Below are 17,262 nucleotides of genomic sequence, written 5' to 3'. Positions count from 1 at the left end.
TCGAGCGGATATCAAAAGCGTTCTTTGAATGGGTCCAGGACTGAGATCCGGGAAAGAAGACTCATCAAACAGCAGTATCCAATTTGGAACATGGCCCCCTGAACCACCCCAAGGTTGGTCAACCACGCCCGTGTTGGTTCGAACGCTTTCCGACGATGGGGGATGATGCCATCAGTAGGTGTTGAAAGTCATTTGAAATGGGTCCACCCAGAGCTATTTTCACAACTAAAGCCCCAGCTAACAAAACAAGCGTGTGTGTGTATATATATATATATATATACAGAGAGAGAGAGGGAGAGAGGGAAGTCCAGTCTACTCAATTTACAGCAATGGATGGCTTAGGTTGAGTTCAAGAGGCGTTACATCCAAAGAGGTAGTAAGAAAAAAGATCCATCCATCCAGGGAGCCAAAAATTCACATTGTTGAAACTTAAATTTTGTCCATGGAATAGAAAAAATTGCACGAGAGAAACAAAATTTGAATGATAAAAACAAGTTATCTTGTTCTGCATATGATGGGGCATCTCATGCTTTCTGTCCAAGCATATGCCTCACATGGATGTCTTCTTTTTACAAAACGAACTTCCCTCGACACTCTCGACATCTCCTATCATAGTATAACCACCATTTTGTGCTTTACAAATGTCTGCGCCTAAAAAAGGTAGGTAATCAAAAATGCTGAACCAGCTCACTTATTCCTTCGGGCACGCCACAACAAATACGAAGCCTTTCTCATCTCACTTCACCAACACAAGCTCTTGCCCCTCTCACACCCAATCCAAAAGGTATTCCCTATTTCATTGCTGTTATCCTATAGATATAGCTTTTGGGCTGCACCACTCATCTGGAAGTACCCCAGAGTCTCAGGAAAGCCGGAAGCAAAAGCGTGAAAAAGCGTTATGTTCTACCTGTTGTGGCTTCCAGTGTAAATATCCATTGGCATATCGTAAGGCATTCTCATTCAAGCATCTGGTCGAGTTGCTGTGAAGGATGAAAGAAGACCCGCAGCCTGCACAGGTAAAACATCGCTGAATGTCGACAAGGCAGCGGCTGACCTGTCCTTGAATATGCCCACTTGACCATCAGTCAAGATGGATCCCAGTTTCAATGTGCTCTCTCCAAATCTGCTGCCAACCTGGCCAATTGTGAGAGGAAAAAATATCAGATCCATGTCATAGAACATGGAAAAAGACTCTTTCCGAAACACTTAGCCAAAAATATAACATCTCTGAAACTAAAATCATCTCACAATTACAATGTTCGGCAAAAAAGCCAACGTCTACTCCCAATGGACCAAAACAGCATGTATGGAATTATCTCGGTGCACAGCCACGCAAACAAGCTCAAAAAAGGAAGTCCAAAATTATCGACTTCTATTGCCACTTTCAGAAAGTTACACCACTAAGTTTTCGTGCACTGTGTCCCAGCCTTTTGGTAGTTATCACATTACATATCATAAATGACTTGATTAACTCAAACAGTAATGCATGCATTAAAACAGAAAAACCCCAATAAACACCCCCACAACCAAAGATTAATCAAGTTTAAAATTTCAAGATTCTCCAAGTAAGAAAATATGAAAGTTGAAAGGTTAATGGTGCATTTGGTTTGGCTTTGGAAAGGAGCCTTGGAGAAATGCAAAGGGGCTTTATGAAAATGCAAATTGTGTTTACTAAAACATCCATTGTAAAGCAACTATGGGCTAAAGTAGCATTTCGAAAAAAAAAAAAAATTGCAAACGGCTTTGGCTTTAATTTTCTTTTTTTAAAAATAAAAATAAAGACTCTCCGATGAAGGGCTCGAGCCACCGGATCTGGCACCAGCAGCCGTCAGCTAGCACGACCTTGGACGAACCCCGGCAAGGGTCGCCCGGGGTCGCACAACACGGGTCAACCCCCGGCGTAGCGCAACCCAAGCTATCTTCGCCCGGGCGATCGCACGAACTCAGGCAACGGTCGCCCGGGCGGTCGCATGACCTTAGGCAACGGTCGCCCGAGGTGGCAACCTCACAAAACGTCGCTTGGGCGGTTGCACAACATCAGGCGACGGTCACCTGGGCAATAATGCGACCGTCGCCCGGGCTTTCGCGCGACCTTAGGTGACCGTTGCCTAGGCTATTGCGAAACCTCAAGCAAGGTGGCCTTGGTCAAGCAATATCACCGGCCCTTTGCCAATCCTTCGCCAACCACCCTGAAGAAGAAGATGAATAGCAACAATCTAGGGTTTCACTTTTAAAAAGAGGTAAAAATAAATTTTTAGTAAGGTTTTGAGAGCAAAATAGGTAACTGACTAATTTTCATTAATGAGGCTTTCAGCCTTCGCAAGGTGGCATTTGGAGGCCAAAAGCCCTTTGGAAAAGCTAAACAAAACGCACCCTAAGTCCAAATAAAGCTTAGGAAGTTAGACATATAACAACGTGGTAGATGACTATCCAGGGACACGACAAAAAGTTATACAACAAGGTACAGAAAAAGAAGCAAAAGAAAGAAAGCACACTCACCTGCATAAAAGATTTCAACAATGGAGCTGCTACTCCAGAAGACGATCTGTCGTCCAAATCAATTGTTCGAGATATTTCTCCATTACTATAAGATCTCTGACTCTTCGATGAAAAACCATCCATAGGAACACCAGTAGTTGCTTGAGATGTCCTCCTTGAAGACAATGCGGGTACACTGCATACAAAATTCAGTAATAAGATATGCTTTTTTTTAGATAATCTGGTCACGCAAGCCCAAATTTTTATCCAGCAAACACAAACACATGAAAAAGGTATATCTAACCTGATTGGAAGATACTTAAACCGGGGAACTGTGGAGCATCTCATAATATTTGATTCAGAATTCGTGGGCAGTTTCTGCACCGTATCCACATACAACCGATTAAGTTGTACAAAGAACCCGAAGAGGACAGCATGCCGTAAATATGACTGTCTCTCATTCTCCCACAAATATGGCTCAAACCTTTAATGAATGAACAATAAAACACTATCAGGTAATTGCAACAAAATGAAGACTTATGATCACAAAAACCATGCACTAGGATGTAAACATAACTCAGCTAACACTAGATAGATGGTCCAAGGGTGTCAATTAGCTATGTCTTCTTACATGTTATCATAGCAAGTAGACCTCCAAAAGAAGGTAAAGATCTTTACTAATTTCGATCAATTCATTTGAATTCATCAATAATAAACCTAGGGAATTTTAATTTGTGTCCCACCTTCTTCCCTCGCCTCTCATTTTCCTTCATTTCCACCTTTTCCGAAAGAAGCATTAAGTACACAATCATCTCTGGACAGTATGTCTAGACATCAAACAAAGCTGTAACCAAATGCACAGAATTGAGCATCATTCACGTGCGAAAGAGCAGTTCAGGTATCAGAATTCTCTCACATGCCGATAGCTTCTACCCCGGTTTAACAATAGGACAACCACTTGATCGTTAAAGAAATTTTTTTCTTTACCCCCTATTGTCATTTACCCTCAAACATAAAAAAAGATCATTTTTTGTCTTTCGCTTAGCTTAAAACATGTTCTTGGAAAAAAATTCAAACAAAAAAACAGAATAAAAATACAGAACTCTCGCATGCGAATCTTCGTGAAGATCGAGATTGGATTTTGTATACACATCTTGGAGTACTGGCTGCTTGTAGAATATAAACAGAAAAAACAGATCCGCTAACTTACGTGAGCCAGTCTATGGGATCCAATCTCTGTGAAAGACGATGTACCAATCCATCTATGCGTGCTCTGATGGCAGACTTTTTCTGTCTTTGATCCTTTTGCCTAAACGAATACTTCGGCTTTGAACTTCTAGACAACTCCTCATCCATAGTGGAATCACCTCCGGAAAGAATATCATATACAAATTTCAAATCTAACATAACTTGCAAAGCTCCTTTATCTGACACTTTAGATCCATGAGCGTCTTCAATAGAAAGGTAGTTTCCATATATATCAGTCACCTATATAAGCAAAAACAGTCAGTAAACAAATACCAGATTGAAAAAGCTATCCACGTGCCAACACAAAAACCACATTGAGCTGACTAAATGACAAAAGCCAAAAGGCACAGCTTGTAGGACATTCACCATTATGGGAAAGTAAGTGGAATTTATGATATTGTAGGACGTAAACCACTATAAATCTGAAAAAGCTCTTTACAGATTCACAAAGAGATAGTAATCGTAATATTCTGACAAAAACACTGCAGTTAAAATGCAGCTGTCATTGGAGAAATAAAAAGAATTGCAATTTCATTATAAAAGCTAACATCAGACAACAAGTTTATGCACATGACTATAACAGAGTGTCTGGAAAAGAAGGAAAACACATATCAAACAAACCCTCAGCAGATGGTAAGATGGACTCCTCATATGTAAATTGTTTTTCCTTCACCCCATCTAAAAGATATGCAAGCATCCTTTTCTTTACACATTTTTAAGCAGTTAAAGGCATTATCTTCCTCGCTACCAATATGGAGTATTAGTAAACAAAGTTTCATTGACAGAGCATAAAGGGTGGTTATTACAAGAGAGGGATAAAAGCAGCTCTAGACATCATATGAGTCTAAGAACTACCAAAGAAAAAAAAGGGCAAGCGGCGAAAAATTTATAAGCTCCTTTACATCAGAGATTCTCCTAACTCACCCCCTCCAATTCATCCAAAAATTTGCAAGAGGGATAGTAAAAACAAATTTTCACATTCTTGGAAGATTACCAAAGGTCAAAATGCTCTCAAGAAGCTTCCAAAGAAAAAAAGTTGGTCAAACCCTATTGCAATGTGACAACACGTGATTCACTGTTGACTTCGGCAGACACATCCAATGAACAAGACTTCCCCTCCACTCAACAAGCAGTTGAGAGTCAAACAAACTTGCTTTAAGAGTGTCTCAAACAAGAAGGCGACTCCAGGGGGAACTCTTGATTTTCATATTAATATCGAATGATTTTAGAATAATAATTAGGTGACATTAAGTAGTCATTTGAACATTCTACCAAAGGATAAAATCATCAGAAGCAGAGACTGGAAGCATGCGTCTAACCAAGACACACATTCATATACCACTTTGTGTCAGGACAATTGTTAAGCACAATTTCATTGCTTGTTATTTGTCATGGCCAATTTATCCAAAGTAAGGGCAAATGAAAAAATTATCGAGCCACCCAAGCATTCAAAATGTGCTCATGCACATCGTTTGCTTGGTAGAATGCTCGAGATGGGGTTGGGTAAGGTAATAGCAAGGCATTTGAAAGGATAAAGATGAAGACAATAGTAGCAGAAGCAAAACAGTAATAGGATACTACTGATTTCATAATGAAAAAAGGGCCACCTTCATATGTAGTAGATTCGAAATTACTCTAAATTATGAAAATCCAAATGCTGTGGCAGTCTAAGTAAATACCTTTTCCAAAAGCTGCAGGGCAAACTTTTGCAGAATTAACTTGTCAAGCACATGACCTCCAATTCTATGAATTTCTTCACACGCTCGAAATGAAAAAGAGATAACATAGAGAGAAGGCATGAAGGGGAGGGACATCCTCAACTCAGACTGGCCATCATCAGACTGCTCTTGCTTGATTACTGTGTCCTCCCAACCCTACTTAATGGACAAAGAAGGACTGAGTACAAAAATATATTCATGATGCAAATTAAGAAGAGAAAAAGTAAGAAGTTAAAGATCAGTTGGCATATTAAAATTAACCAAGATAGAGCAAGTTTCCTAGTATAAACCAGGTTAAGATTTTAGTGCAGCTAGAACCATTGATTTTTCACAGGCTAATGGTGATGTCATGCCTCTCAGTAGAAAGCTCTTTATGCGTGATCATCCAAAATAAGTCAGGGAAGATGAGTCAGAGACTATCTAAACTGCCAACAAAAGTGATGTAGTGTGTCCTTCATCTGGCCATTGTAAGCATCATCATCACCATAACATGAAAAAATCCCTTAACTAAAATTCAATTACTTGCACTGCCTGCTAGTCCCTATTGAGTAGTGAGTTCCCGATTATGGTATGCCGCCTACCAGGAGAAGCTCTACCAGGTTTTGACCCAAATAAGATGTTTAGCGAAAATTACAAAAAGTGCACCAACCATGCATGAGAAGGATATACACCTCTTCCATTGGTACTAACCCAAAATCTAGTGTGGAACGTCAGCTTTTTAAGTCCTAACAACCCAGTATAAGGGAACTGTCAGTCTTCCCTAATAGTAATTGTATCCCGAGTCCTCAGAGGTTAGCCTTAGAGTTTCCGTTTCTTTTCCCATACTCATAGTTCTATGACGACTTAACGGTGGAAGTTGCAGCAGTTGTAACTTGCAGTGGCACTTATCTTTATTTCTCAGCACTCTAAGCTCATTACTACCAGTGGTTGCATCAACAGGAAGTTGAGACAATAAAGGGAAACAGAGACTTTCTTGTATGATGAAGGCTTTAAAAACAAGAATAGATTGCGATGAAAGCAACACTAACCCTCAAAGGAGTTATTGACGATAATCCATCATCCTGTTCAAGATCCCGAGATAAGATTGTTGACAACTCCATTGATAACCACGTTATCCACAAGCTATGAGCTCTTACACACAAATCTCGGGTAGTAATAGAAAAATCTTTGAATTTCGGACTTGGTATATCATCAGCACCAAGTATTGCAGCTGTGGCCAACGAGGTATGTCTTCTAGAGCCCAAGGATGATTGCCGAACTGAGCTGTCACTGACGGGAGAATCAGTTACTCCACGGGATTGCCCCAAAAGGCCTGGTAATCTGTCAAAAACTGCTGAAATTGATTCATTTACCCAGAACCTCGGTGATCCCAAAATTCTTGGGATGTGTCTACAGTGATTCTGGAGTGCAAACAACAGTCGCCCAATGAAGAGAGATCTTTCCACAATTATGGCAGCAGATGGGGTATGGCTCTCTCTCTTTTCATTCTCAAGTGCAGTGCAGAGGCTGTCAAGCTCACCCTTAAGTTGCATTAATATGCTAGACAAATACTCATAGCACCTATCTTGCAGATATTTTGCCAGATTCTTTAGTCGTATTGCTGCTTTGGGAGATTCTAAGAAGTGCAGAAGGTCCTCAAGAACTCTCTGGCAGTAATTGTCTACTGCATCTCTTATCCGATTAACTTCGGGACCAAAATAGGCACTAAGACAGGTCTGGAAGCTACTCTCTTCTGCCTGTGCTTTTGATGAAGTAAGGGCAAGAGTCTTCCGATCATTAGGCTCTATGAACCAAACTCCACCACCAGTAGAAGGTCTGCTCAGATATGCACGGAAATCTATCTGTTCACCTGGTGTTCCCTCAATGGTACGAATAGATTCGGCTATATTTACATCCCTGGTCAAATTTCCAAATCCTGAGGCAATGATTGATTTCATCCTCTGAACAAAAGCATCTTCAAATATCTCATCCCAGAGATCCAGATCAGCTTCCAAAACAAGTTCTCGAATTCTGCTCCAAGGTAATTCAATCTCCGACCCAAAAACGCTCTTTAGCCAATCCAAACTGCCTTCTAGAACCTCCTTGCTGTCCATGGTTTCTCTAATCAATTTTTCCGCCAAAGCTATCTCCTCACCACTACTTATGGCATCAGTCAGGTACCTGCCACTCATTTTATTAACAATTTCCCGTCCACAATCCTTAAGCCAATTCAAACAAGTACTGGCAATATACGGCTTTTCAAGCAGTGTCATCACCGACTCCAGTTTATCCCGAAATGACTTCCACAACCTGACTTCCTCATCGGGGTTTGGAATCCCACCAAACAACTGAGATGCAGGTGGAGAACTCAGCGTGACTTTGTAAAACAGGGGCATGTCGTTCAGCACTTGCAAGAACAACTCACCTACTTGGCCCATAGTAACCTGAATAGCCTTCAGCACTTCACAGAACATGGCAACCACATCCGAACAAGTAGGATTAGCAAAAGAAGTAGCCAATTTTTGCAGAATCCACGACTTCCTGCTATCAAGGAACAATCCCAGAATCTGCCTCGGCTCTAAATCATCAATAACCGCCACGGCGGCCAAGGCATCCGCATAAGCTCCAATCTTGAGCCCACCACCATCCAGCAACCTCTCGCGACTCCGCTGCGAGATCTGGGCCTTGAAGCTCTCGACAATCTGCCACTGATGCTGCAAAAGAGGGAAGTTGGCCAAGATCTTGGGATCGCCGCCCCCGTTATCCTGCACCAGCCCATGCTGCACGTGCTTCGCGCGCAAGTACCGCGCCGCGGCTTCGAGGAACATAGACTCGTCGAGGCACCCCCATATGTTCTCCGGCGTGTCAACGAGGTACTTAACGCGACAAGCAATGCCATACACGTTGAACCGCGCGGGATTATGGTGCCTAGGGCTCTGCAATTTTGGGGTCTCGGAGAGGGACAGGATGGAGGCCTGAATCGAGGACACGTTCTCGGAAATCGACTCGCAGGAGGACTTCATGAGCACAATCGAGTCGGCGGAATCGATGAGATCGCGGTACCTGTTGCCCACCAGCTGCCGGAGCTCCTCCTTCTTGTCCTCGATCTGCCTCCTCGTCGCGGCCTCCACATTGCGGATTTCCGCGATGGGCTTCGCCCGGAACAGGGACTCGGCGTCCTGGTGACCGCCCTTCACGCCGGCGGCGGGGGCGGGGGCGGACGGCGGCTGAGCCCGCATCGCCGCTGATCCTCCACCGGGGAGACACCGAATCGCGTCAAACGAAGCTCAGAGGATCAGCGGGCATTGGAGATCCGCGAAGGTGGGGGGAAAAACGATCCGGATCGTGAGCGACAGGGGTAGAGATAGAGAGAGAAAGATTGGGTTGCGCACAGTGAATTCGGGAGATGAAATTGAGTTGAAGAAGAAGAGTGGGATTCAAGTTAAATCGCACATGAGGAAGAAGGACAAGCCTTGACTCGCCGACGCTCACGAGGAATGGCAGAATTATTTCGGGGAAAAATATACACGGCGACCTGAGAAAATGTTGCTTTTTAGGTTTTTATTTTGGGTGAAAATATTAAAAACAAAAATTAATTAAAAACCACGATACAATCTTATTTTCATTTTATAATTGTGTCATGATTTTTCAATCGTTTCAAAAAAAAAAAAAGCATAATATTTAACGTGCGAGGCGGGATTAACATCCTTAAATATTCCCGCGAAATCGGCAATCGAGTATTCTAAATTTTTCCGCTTCTTTTTTTTTCCGGCTCTTCCTCTTCTTCGTCCATGGCGGCCACCACCATCCCGTCGCTTGCTATTCGGTCCAGCACCCCGCCCCCGAAGAGATGGCAATGGGGCGGGGTGGTAATCCGGACTTTGTATTTGCACTCGCAGCTTTCTTAAGTTATGGTGCTTGAGTATACTTATGATCATTATTTAAGCAATATCTAATTTTGATCGCTTGATTGATATTTTTTCTTTTTGGGTGAAATTTCAGAATTTGATTGCATCGATTCAAAAGTATTTTAACTTAATTGCATGGCGTACGAAAGGTTAAGATTTTTTGGGCGATTTGTTTTTTTGTTTTTTTCCTAGGAAAAGTCTTAAGAACCACTTCAAACACTAATCCCCGTCAAAGTCAACCACTTTGTTTCCTCCAATTTTGTAGCCAATGTTTTGTATTTGTCATTTTTTAATCTTTGTACTTGTATTTTATAATCTCCGTCTTGTAAGTTAAGATTATCAAGCTCAAATCTGACTTCCCGATTGTTGTCTAGGATTTTTAACTTTAGTATAAGCCTGAATTTATCAAATCAAATGACTGGTGATTGCTCCGGTGTGGATTTCACAGAAGTTTGATCATTTTGGTAGATCACGGTAACCTATGGAATGTGCTGTTTCTAATGATTCGAGTTGAGGAAAAAGTAATTGCCACAAGAGTTTTAGAAATTATGTTTGAAATGCAATTGAATCCTAAAAAAAAATTATAGTGTTTTTAGTTGGAAAATTCTTGAACTTATTCATAAAAATCAGATTGAGCTTTCAATGTTTCAAGCTTCATTGACATGATGAAATTGCAAAGTCCGTTAGAGCTGATCAATCTTCTTATGATCTGCATCTTCTTCTTTGACAACTGTGGAAATAATTGGCGACAATGCTATGTCATCTCCTTTCAGAGGGTCCTCGAATTTGGAAGTTTGTGACGGACAAGAGCTGGATCTGCACCACCCCGGATCGGGCGATGGATACAAAGCAAGGCATTGAGAAGTTAGTCGGAATCGCATCCGACAGTGCTGCTGAAGAAGGAAACATTGCTTGCCCGTGTACAGCTGCAAAAAAAAATGGCGCCATCCAAAAGCATCTGCTTGCTCAGGGATTCGACACTGATCGTGATCTTCGGGTCTGCCATGAGGCAAATGAGCCAATCTTCCAGCTAACCGGTTTGAAAAACACCTGGAACTGGAAGTTCTGTTGAACTTGGAGAGACTAGCATTCATGACAAATCTGGGGAGATCACTGGAGGTTTGCTAAGGAAGATGATGTTACACCAGTTGGGGACATCGAGGTTGGGAAAGTACGTGGATGAGCGAGACTTCCTTCGCGTGTATCAGCTAATACAACAGTAAGAAATACAATGGATGGTGTGATGACTCCTCTAATGATCTGGTGAAAGCTTTTCGAAAGATTTGATTCCGCCGGTACAGACACTTCCAGATACCTTCACTGAGGTCCGAGATGTAACAGGGCTGCTTAAATCTCGAAAATGACAAAACCGATGCAGCCTGCAGTAATTCCTAACTTGCAATGTTGTGAGCCTTAGGTTATGCAGTATTGTCTCTCCTCTTGTACGGTAGCATCGCCTGTAATTCAGTTACTTGCGAGCGCTTTGAGTTTGAGCTGATGTTTGATTTCCACCTTATTCTGCTTGGCGACCGTGTCGACTTGTTTGTACACCAGCATGTCGGGCCTGTGCAGGAGTCATGATAGAAACTAGTGTTCTGCTTTCCGGATATGGCGACAACATGGTGCCATCATTTTCAAGTGAACGATGCTTCATTCAAACGGTGGCATTTTCTGATGCGACATTAGACTCTCAATTCAAGAATCGCGACCTTCCGGTAGCTTCAGAGGTAGCCTCTCCCCGGCATGCTGAGCAAGAGGCTTACCAGCTGAAGAGCCATCTGAGCTTAAGATGGGGCAACTATGGCAGAAGGAAAGCACGATTTTCTAGTCATTTTAGCACCTCCTGTGAAGCTATCCATTTGCGATCCACAGCACCATATGGTTTCTGATGGATCACCGAGTCTTAAAAGGAAAACAAAGAATATTCCTCCTTTGCTTCTTCTTGCAAATTCCATAATTCATCGGTGGTGGTCCGATGTCAATCTCCGCTCTCGACGAGAAAACTCCGTAAGGAAAACGGAAACGACGGGGATCCGATCTACTGCCCGATACATGGCTAGGACTTTTGGCAGATTCATCTCATGATGCCTTTTCAATCATCTTGAATCTGAGTCATAGTTAAGAATTTAACGGCTATGCGTACTTTCACCGTACTGGTTTTCTGTTGGCTCTTTCTTTCGAGGAATTTTACCATGTTCGGTCGATGCAGGCGGCTTTCGCAATCAGATATGACCCGTTCCCCAACTCCCGTTCCGAGCATGCCGGAGAATCGATGGAATACCATAAAAACGCGAGTGGCATATTCTTTGTTGCCTATTGCCTTGGTGACTGGGTTTAACATTCAGTTCACACGCCAAAAGAACATGAGCTCTTTGAGCAGTCAACAAAGAGGGGTATTATCCGACAGATTTTCAAAAGATCAAAAGCAAAACTATCATAGCATAGGAATCGAGTCACCCCAAGTAAGGAAACTTTAGGAAAAGATGTAAAGTTGGAGCCCCAAAGCAAGAATGATGAGTAAATCATGTGTATTTCGATACCTTGGCGCGTTGATTTTACTAAGCATTTCATGATAAAGGAAAGTATTTTCGATGAAAATCTTCTCCCAAGAAAATTGTTAGTTTTCGTTTGTTTGGTAGTTTGGGGAGAGTGATTTCCTTCTTGCCAAGAAGGAAAGTCGATTTTCCTTGATCTAAATTTTTGTTGTTTTCAATCCGTAAAAAACATTTTTCGCAAATTAGCTGGTTTTCCGTCGTCCAAACATCGAAAAATCGGAAAACAATATTCAAAAAGCAGTTTTCCTTCGAACAAATGTAGATGTAGATTAAAATGCAACTATAGCATAAGGGTTTTTTTTTTTTTCATGGGCAGCAAAAGATAAACACAATTATTCTCCTATGATCCAAATAAGAGCAGCTCGTGTAGCCAACTCGGCTCTCGAACTTGATGGGCCTTCTTCTCCCCGTGAAAAGAGGATCCTTCCTTCCTAATCTAATCATGTTGAACTTGATTTAGCCTATACATATAGCACGACAATCGAGTCGAATGAACGAACGACGCTAGAAACACGAGATTTTTCGAAGAAATTAGTAGATGATTGAGTCCAGATTAAAGATCCCTTGTTTGAAACTTTTGAGTACAGGGTTACAATAATGGACATCCTTCAGCAAAGATTAGTTTGGTGTCCACAGCATTGAGCTAATCCCGAACTCCTCAGCTCATGGTGAAGTCGTTGGGCAGTTGGCCTTCGACAACCAACCGTACAAACTGTTCTGGACTCTCTCTCTCTCTCTTTGAAAGCAACCAACTTTGGGACAAGACAACAACAGGAAACTCCGAACGGCTACATTTCACCTTTCCCTCCCTTTTTGCAAGCGTAAGAAACGATGAAAGCGCCCACTTCTTCGGATTGGCCCCATCTCTCTGTCTGTCTCTATCTCTATCTCTTCTCTCCCTCTCTCCACGGTCCAATCCGTTCACATATTTCCACGATCCCGCAGATCTCGCTGCCCCAACAGATACGCAGAGACAGAGACTCGACGAAGAAGAAAAGCTTTCATTTTGGGTGGGTTTAAGCTGAATTTCTTGACTTTTCTCACTTCCTCCCGAACGGAATGCAAGTTTCTTCCTGCAAAAAGGTGGGGTTTTTCCCACCATACAACCGTTTCCAGATGCGGGTCGATCGCCGTTTCGCGTAATTCGATCCGATGCGGTCGGGGCATCGCGGCTGATGGGCTGCATATGCGCGAAACAGGGTGGCCGGAGGCCTGCATCGCCGGGTTCAGGGTTCTTGACTGGTGCGGGTACCAGTATCGGGTCGTCGAAGATCCCATCCGGTTTGTTCGAATTTGAGAAGAGCAATGCGAAGGAACCTGAGTGTCGTAGTGGGGAATTGAGAAAGTTTGAGGAAAAGGGTTCATTGAGCAAAAGATTGAGATTGGAGTCCGGATTTTCGCATAGGTATGAGGAAGCCGAACAGGCGGCTGCTGGATGGCCTTCTTGGCTCATTGCCGTTGCTGGTGAAGCAATTCAAGGATTGGTTCCTCTTAAAACAGATTCTTTCGAGAAATTGGAGAAGGTATGATATCGAACAACTTAGAGTTTAAAAAATGTTTCAGTTTTGTTGATTGGATTAGGCCTAGTTCCTTATATGTATGTGTTGGAAGCATTTGCTTGTGATAAGAATCTGTATAGATGTGTTGGAAATGGAAAGCCATGTCATTGAGCATCATTTCCAGCATGTATGTTCATGATTGTTAGATATTTAGTTTTGAACACGGTACAATTTTTCGCATCGGTCGCATGGTATATTAAACTGCTTGTCAAATACTATTTGGCAGAGAATAGAACTTCTAATACTTCTAAATTTGCATTAGATAGGACAAGGCACATACAGCTGTGTTTTCCGAGCGAGAGAGTTGGCAAATGGGAGGATGGTTGCTCTTAAAAAAGTCCGGTTAGACAATTTTCAACCCGAGAGCATTCAATTTATGGCACGAGAAATATCGATCCTCCGCAGGCTGGATCATCCGAATATTATGAAACTGGAGGGCATAATCACTTCTCGGTTGTCGAACAGCATTTATCTTGTGTTCGAATACATGGAGCATGACCTTTCTGGACTAATATCTGCTCCTCAGATCATGTTCAGCGACGCCCAGGTATGCAGGCTTTCTTCTTTGCCGACTTCTTTTCTATAGGACACATTAAACAGCAATCGGAAAGAAATAGAAAAGGAAAGGAGAGTGGCATTTTCCGAGATGGATACATGTACTGTAGCTTTATCCTTGCAGTAACTTCTCTTGTGTCTGTTAATTTGGAAGTTGAGCTCTTGTCCTGTAGGTCAAATGCTATATGAAGCAGCTTTTATCGGGAATAGAGCACTGCCACCTACATGGAGTGATTCATCGAGACATAAAAGCTTCAAACATTTTGGTGAACAACGAGGGGATTCTGCGAATAGGAGATTTCGGATTGGCTAATGTTCTCAATCCAAAGAACAGGCAGCACCTCACCAGTCACGTCGTTACTTTGTGGTACCGTCCTCCTGAGCTTCTCATGGGTTCCACAAGCTACGGGGTGTCTGTGGATCTGTGGAGCGTTGGCTGTGTATTTGCAGAACTTCTGTTACGAAGACCGATTCTCAAAGGTAGAACAGAGGTAATCACCCTTCTCTTTGCTAAAAGTTGATACCGATATAGGGTCTCGATGATTCTTTCTTTCCTTTATAATGACAAGGAAGCCAGACTTAGATAGATTCTCAATATTTGTCAATCGAAAGGAGAGAAATGACATGAGAAAACGTGTCTAGTCCCAGGACTCCTAAATTTATTGTTGATGGTATTCCTCAGTACTGACTTGAATCCTAAAGAGGAAAGTCAAGTTCTTACTTTGTACGAGTTTGAAGAAGAGAGAAGCTGCTATTTATTGGACAACCGAAACCGAGAACTGAACTTCTTGTCCTAGAAGCTGACTTTGTTATGTTTCTGTGTTTCTGTACACTTTCACTCTCACCTTTGATCAACATTGCAGGTCGAGCAATTGCACAAAATTTTTAAACTTTGTGGTTCCCCACCCGATGGCTACTGGAAAATGTCTAAGATACCCCATGCGACCACCTTTAGACCCCGCCATTCTTATGAATGCACTCTGCGAGAGAGATGCAAAGATATCACAGCCAGTGCATTGAACCTGATGGAGACTTTTCTTTCCATAGAACCGCACAAGCGTGGAACTGCTTCAAGTGCACTCATATCCGCGGTAATGTTATTGGAATTCAGTCATCTTGAAGTACTTGATTCTCTAAATCAAGACGATTTTACTACGACTGAAAAAACGGCTTTCCTTTCTTCCCTTCTTTCTGGCTCAGCAAGTGAAACGCTTTTCATACAGATACGGCCACATTACATTTTCAGTCTCCGAGTTTTGATTAACATGAGACGATAAATCACAACAGACATACAATTCACTTTGACTTGCTAATTTTCTTTCATTTTCTGGTCCAGTATTTCAAGACAGTACCATATGCATGTGATCCATCAAGCTTGCCAAAGTATCCTCCTAACAAAGAAATTGATGCTAAACATCGAGAGGAGGCATGGAGGTGAGTTTCTTTTCGCGCTCAAATTAACATGGGCTACCAAGATGGAAATTCCATCATCTATCAGCTTGTCTAGAGGAATCTTGAAATCCTTGTTTACTTGTAATGCCCGATCTCGGCTTTCAACTACTCCCTCTGAGCCTAGAAGGACCACTAGCATATTAACAAAGAAAGCAGACCTGGTGTTAAAGTCCATGTAAACCGTCTCTAGCTTTCTATCTGAAGTCTCTGTGTGAATTTTCCTATTCTTGTTGCTAAGTTACTGTTTTAGTTCTCTATGCTGGCAAATTTGAGTACACTGCAATGATGATTGAAGCTTGTCCTAAGTATGCTGAGAGTAAGATGGCTACTTGCAATCTGTTTCCGGCAAACTCATGCATGTACTGATGATTTGGCTTCCAGGAAAAGGGCTCGTTCTAGAGTACGAGAAACCGAAGTAGGGAAAAAGCCAACAAGAATCCATAGAGCTTCACAAGAGCAGGATGTCTCCAGTAAGATAGCTCCAAAAGAGGTCGGTCCTCTCAATTCACCGCTTTTACTTCCTGCTTGCATGTAACGGACATGTTACTGCTTTAGCTGGTTCGACCAGTGGGACCAAAACCTGAGCTGAGGCAGTCTGACTTGCTCATTTAGCCCCATGTTCAATCCCAAACTTAAAGAGTACTTGACTTGAGTCCAGTTCAATCAGTATAACCACAGACCCCCGCTGCTTAACCGAGTCTTTGTTCCTGTAAGAAGATAAGCTGAGGGCTTAGATTCAAAAACACTTCCATGATACAGATTCTCGCAGATACCTCCCTTCTTTGCCATTAGGATGTCTCAGTTTTTCAGTTGAATGCTCTTGTAATTCAACACTTTCAATGTTGATTGCGCAGGAGTTGCAAGGCCAGAGTCCAATTGTTCGGAGAAATCATATCAGAAGTAGCCTGAAGGGAGAAGCTGATGTCGCATGTAGAGAGCCTCTGAAGTCATCTCTCGATGCCTCGACAGTTTCAGAAGCAACGGACCCATCTCAAGGACGGAGTATCCTATCAGTTCCAATACAAATCAGTGCATCAAATGGATTCGCATGGGCGAGAAGGCGAAAAGATGATCCTGCTCTGATTAGGTCATATAGTAGGTCCGGCTCCAGAAGTCAAGTTAGCTCACTCGATTCATCAAGCATCGTGTTTGAACCCCACGCCGCGGGCACGAACGGGGCCGCTATGCATGAACTGCGGCAACTTGGGATCGAGCTTGATCAGCTTGATACTTTTGAAGTACGTGTATCGACGGCTAAAACATCCCAATCTGAAGTTGAAGCAACAAAATGAGTAAAGGAAAGTGATACATGAAGTTATGCATTGACAAAGTGGTTACGAACATTGACAAGGTAGTACTAGTCATCATTGGCTTCGAGGTGTTACAACCATCGATTAGATGCCGATGGATTGTCGTCAAAATGTTCAGCCAACCTGCGGTCGGACAGAAACCGATTTCCGGTTGGCTATGAGTTGTTGATATGGCGATATCGATGGGGCAGATTCAGTGAGAGAGCTAGATTTCTTCATATGTTTCTAAATCTGAGGAAAATTACCTTCAATATTCAAGAGGGGGTGTTTGTAACGCACTTAATTTTCAATTTCTTCAATTTCAATGCCTCTTAATATGAACGTAACCAATTTTCTTTTGTATTTCTCTGTGGATTGAGATGTAACCTAGCCTCCCCTGAATGAGAGCATCTATAGTTGCCCCTTTTTCAGTCTGCCAGCCTTTGGTTTTGGTTTTTTATTTTCTTGTGAGTCCACGTTAAAGGACACGTGTCACATTTTGAGTAGAGCTAACTAGGCTC

At 42.4% G+C, this 17,262-nt stretch overlaps 2 protein-coding genes across 4 annotated transcripts; one reads left to right on the top strand and one right to left on the bottom strand.

Annotated features, from left to right (window-relative positions):
• Positions 1-377: 377 nt before the first annotated feature.
• On the bottom strand, positions 378-8,848 carry LOC115730331 (conserved oligomeric Golgi complex subunit 1). Of its 2 annotated transcripts, XR_007198327.1 has the most exons (7): positions 6,473-8,848; positions 5,406-5,600; positions 3,689-3,966; positions 2,783-2,962; positions 2,500-2,674; positions 908-1,134; positions 378-606 (listed from the first exon to the last, which is right to left on the bottom strand). XR_007198327.1 is itself a non-coding variant. In XM_048278605.1 (6 exons), exons 1-6 carry the CDS (start codon positions 8,660-8,662, stop codon positions 961-963), a joined length of 3,192 nt encoding a protein of 1,063 aa, XP_048134562.1. In that variant the 5' UTR covers positions 8,663-8,848; the 3' UTR covers positions 378-960. The 2 variants fall into 2 exon arrangements, 1 of the variants encoding a protein (XP_048134562.1); XM_048278605.1 differs by having other exon boundaries at positions 378-1,134.
• A 3,808-nt stretch (positions 8,849-12,656) lies between these two features.
• Positions 12,657-17,104, top strand: LOC115730087 (cyclin-dependent kinase C-2 C-like). Of its 2 annotated transcripts, XM_030660671.2 has the most exons (8): positions 12,657-13,409; positions 13,708-13,992; positions 14,174-14,491; positions 14,864-15,091; positions 15,337-15,434; positions 15,834-15,942; positions 16,307-16,696; positions 16,734-17,104. In XM_030660671.2, the coding sequence occupies exons 1-8, from the start codon at positions 13,062-13,064 to the stop codon at positions 16,746-16,748; spliced, it is 1,791 nt and encodes a 596-aa protein (XP_030516531.2). In that variant the 5' UTR covers positions 12,657-13,061; the 3' UTR covers positions 16,749-17,104. The 2 variants fall into 2 exon arrangements, with proteins under 2 accessions (XP_030516531.2, XP_030516530.2); XM_030660670.2 differs by having other exon boundaries at positions 16,307-17,104.
• The last annotated feature ends 158 nt before the right edge of the window (positions 17,105-17,262 follow it).

Source organism: Rhodamnia argentea, chromosome 5 (genome assembly GCF_020921035.1).
Source record: "Rhodamnia argentea isolate NSW1041297 chromosome 5, ASM2092103v1, whole genome shotgun sequence".
Classification (NCBI taxonomy): domain Eukaryota; kingdom Viridiplantae; phylum Streptophyta; class Magnoliopsida; order Myrtales; family Myrtaceae; genus Rhodamnia; species Rhodamnia argentea.
The sequence above is the reverse complement of the archived record's forward strand: the minus strand, read 5'-3'. Positions and strand labels throughout refer to the sequence as shown.

What these genes read in the sequence shown, in the direction of transcription:
- LOC115730331 (XM_048278605.1), bottom strand. Translation starts at nt 8,662, where the DNA reads ATGCGGGCTCAGCCGCCGTCCGCCCCCGCCCCCGCCGCCGGCGTGAAG. An exon ending in CGTCAATAACTCCTTTGAGG is followed by an intron (nt 5,601 to 6,472) that starts GTTAGTGTTGCT and finishes TCCATTAAGTAG; the next exon opens with GGTTGGGAGGACACAGTAAT. An exon ending in CCCTGCAGCTTTTGGAAAAG is followed by an intron (nt 3,967 to 5,405) that starts GTATTTACTTAG and finishes TTGCTTATATAG; the next exon opens with GTGACTGATATATATGGAAA.
- LOC115730087 (XM_030660670.2), top strand. Translation starts at nt 13,062, where the DNA reads ATGGGCTGCATATGCGCGAAACAGGGTGGCCGGAGGCCTGCATCGCCG. An exon ending in CTTTCGAGAAATTGGAGAAG is followed by an intron (nt 13,410 to 13,707) that starts GTATGATATCGA and finishes AATTTGCATTAG; the next exon opens with ATAGGACAAGGCACATACAG. An exon ending in GTAAGATAGCTCCAAAAGAG is followed by an intron (nt 15,943 to 16,306) that starts GTCGGTCCTCTC and finishes TTGATTGCGCAG; the next exon opens with GAGTTGCAAGGCCAGAGTCC.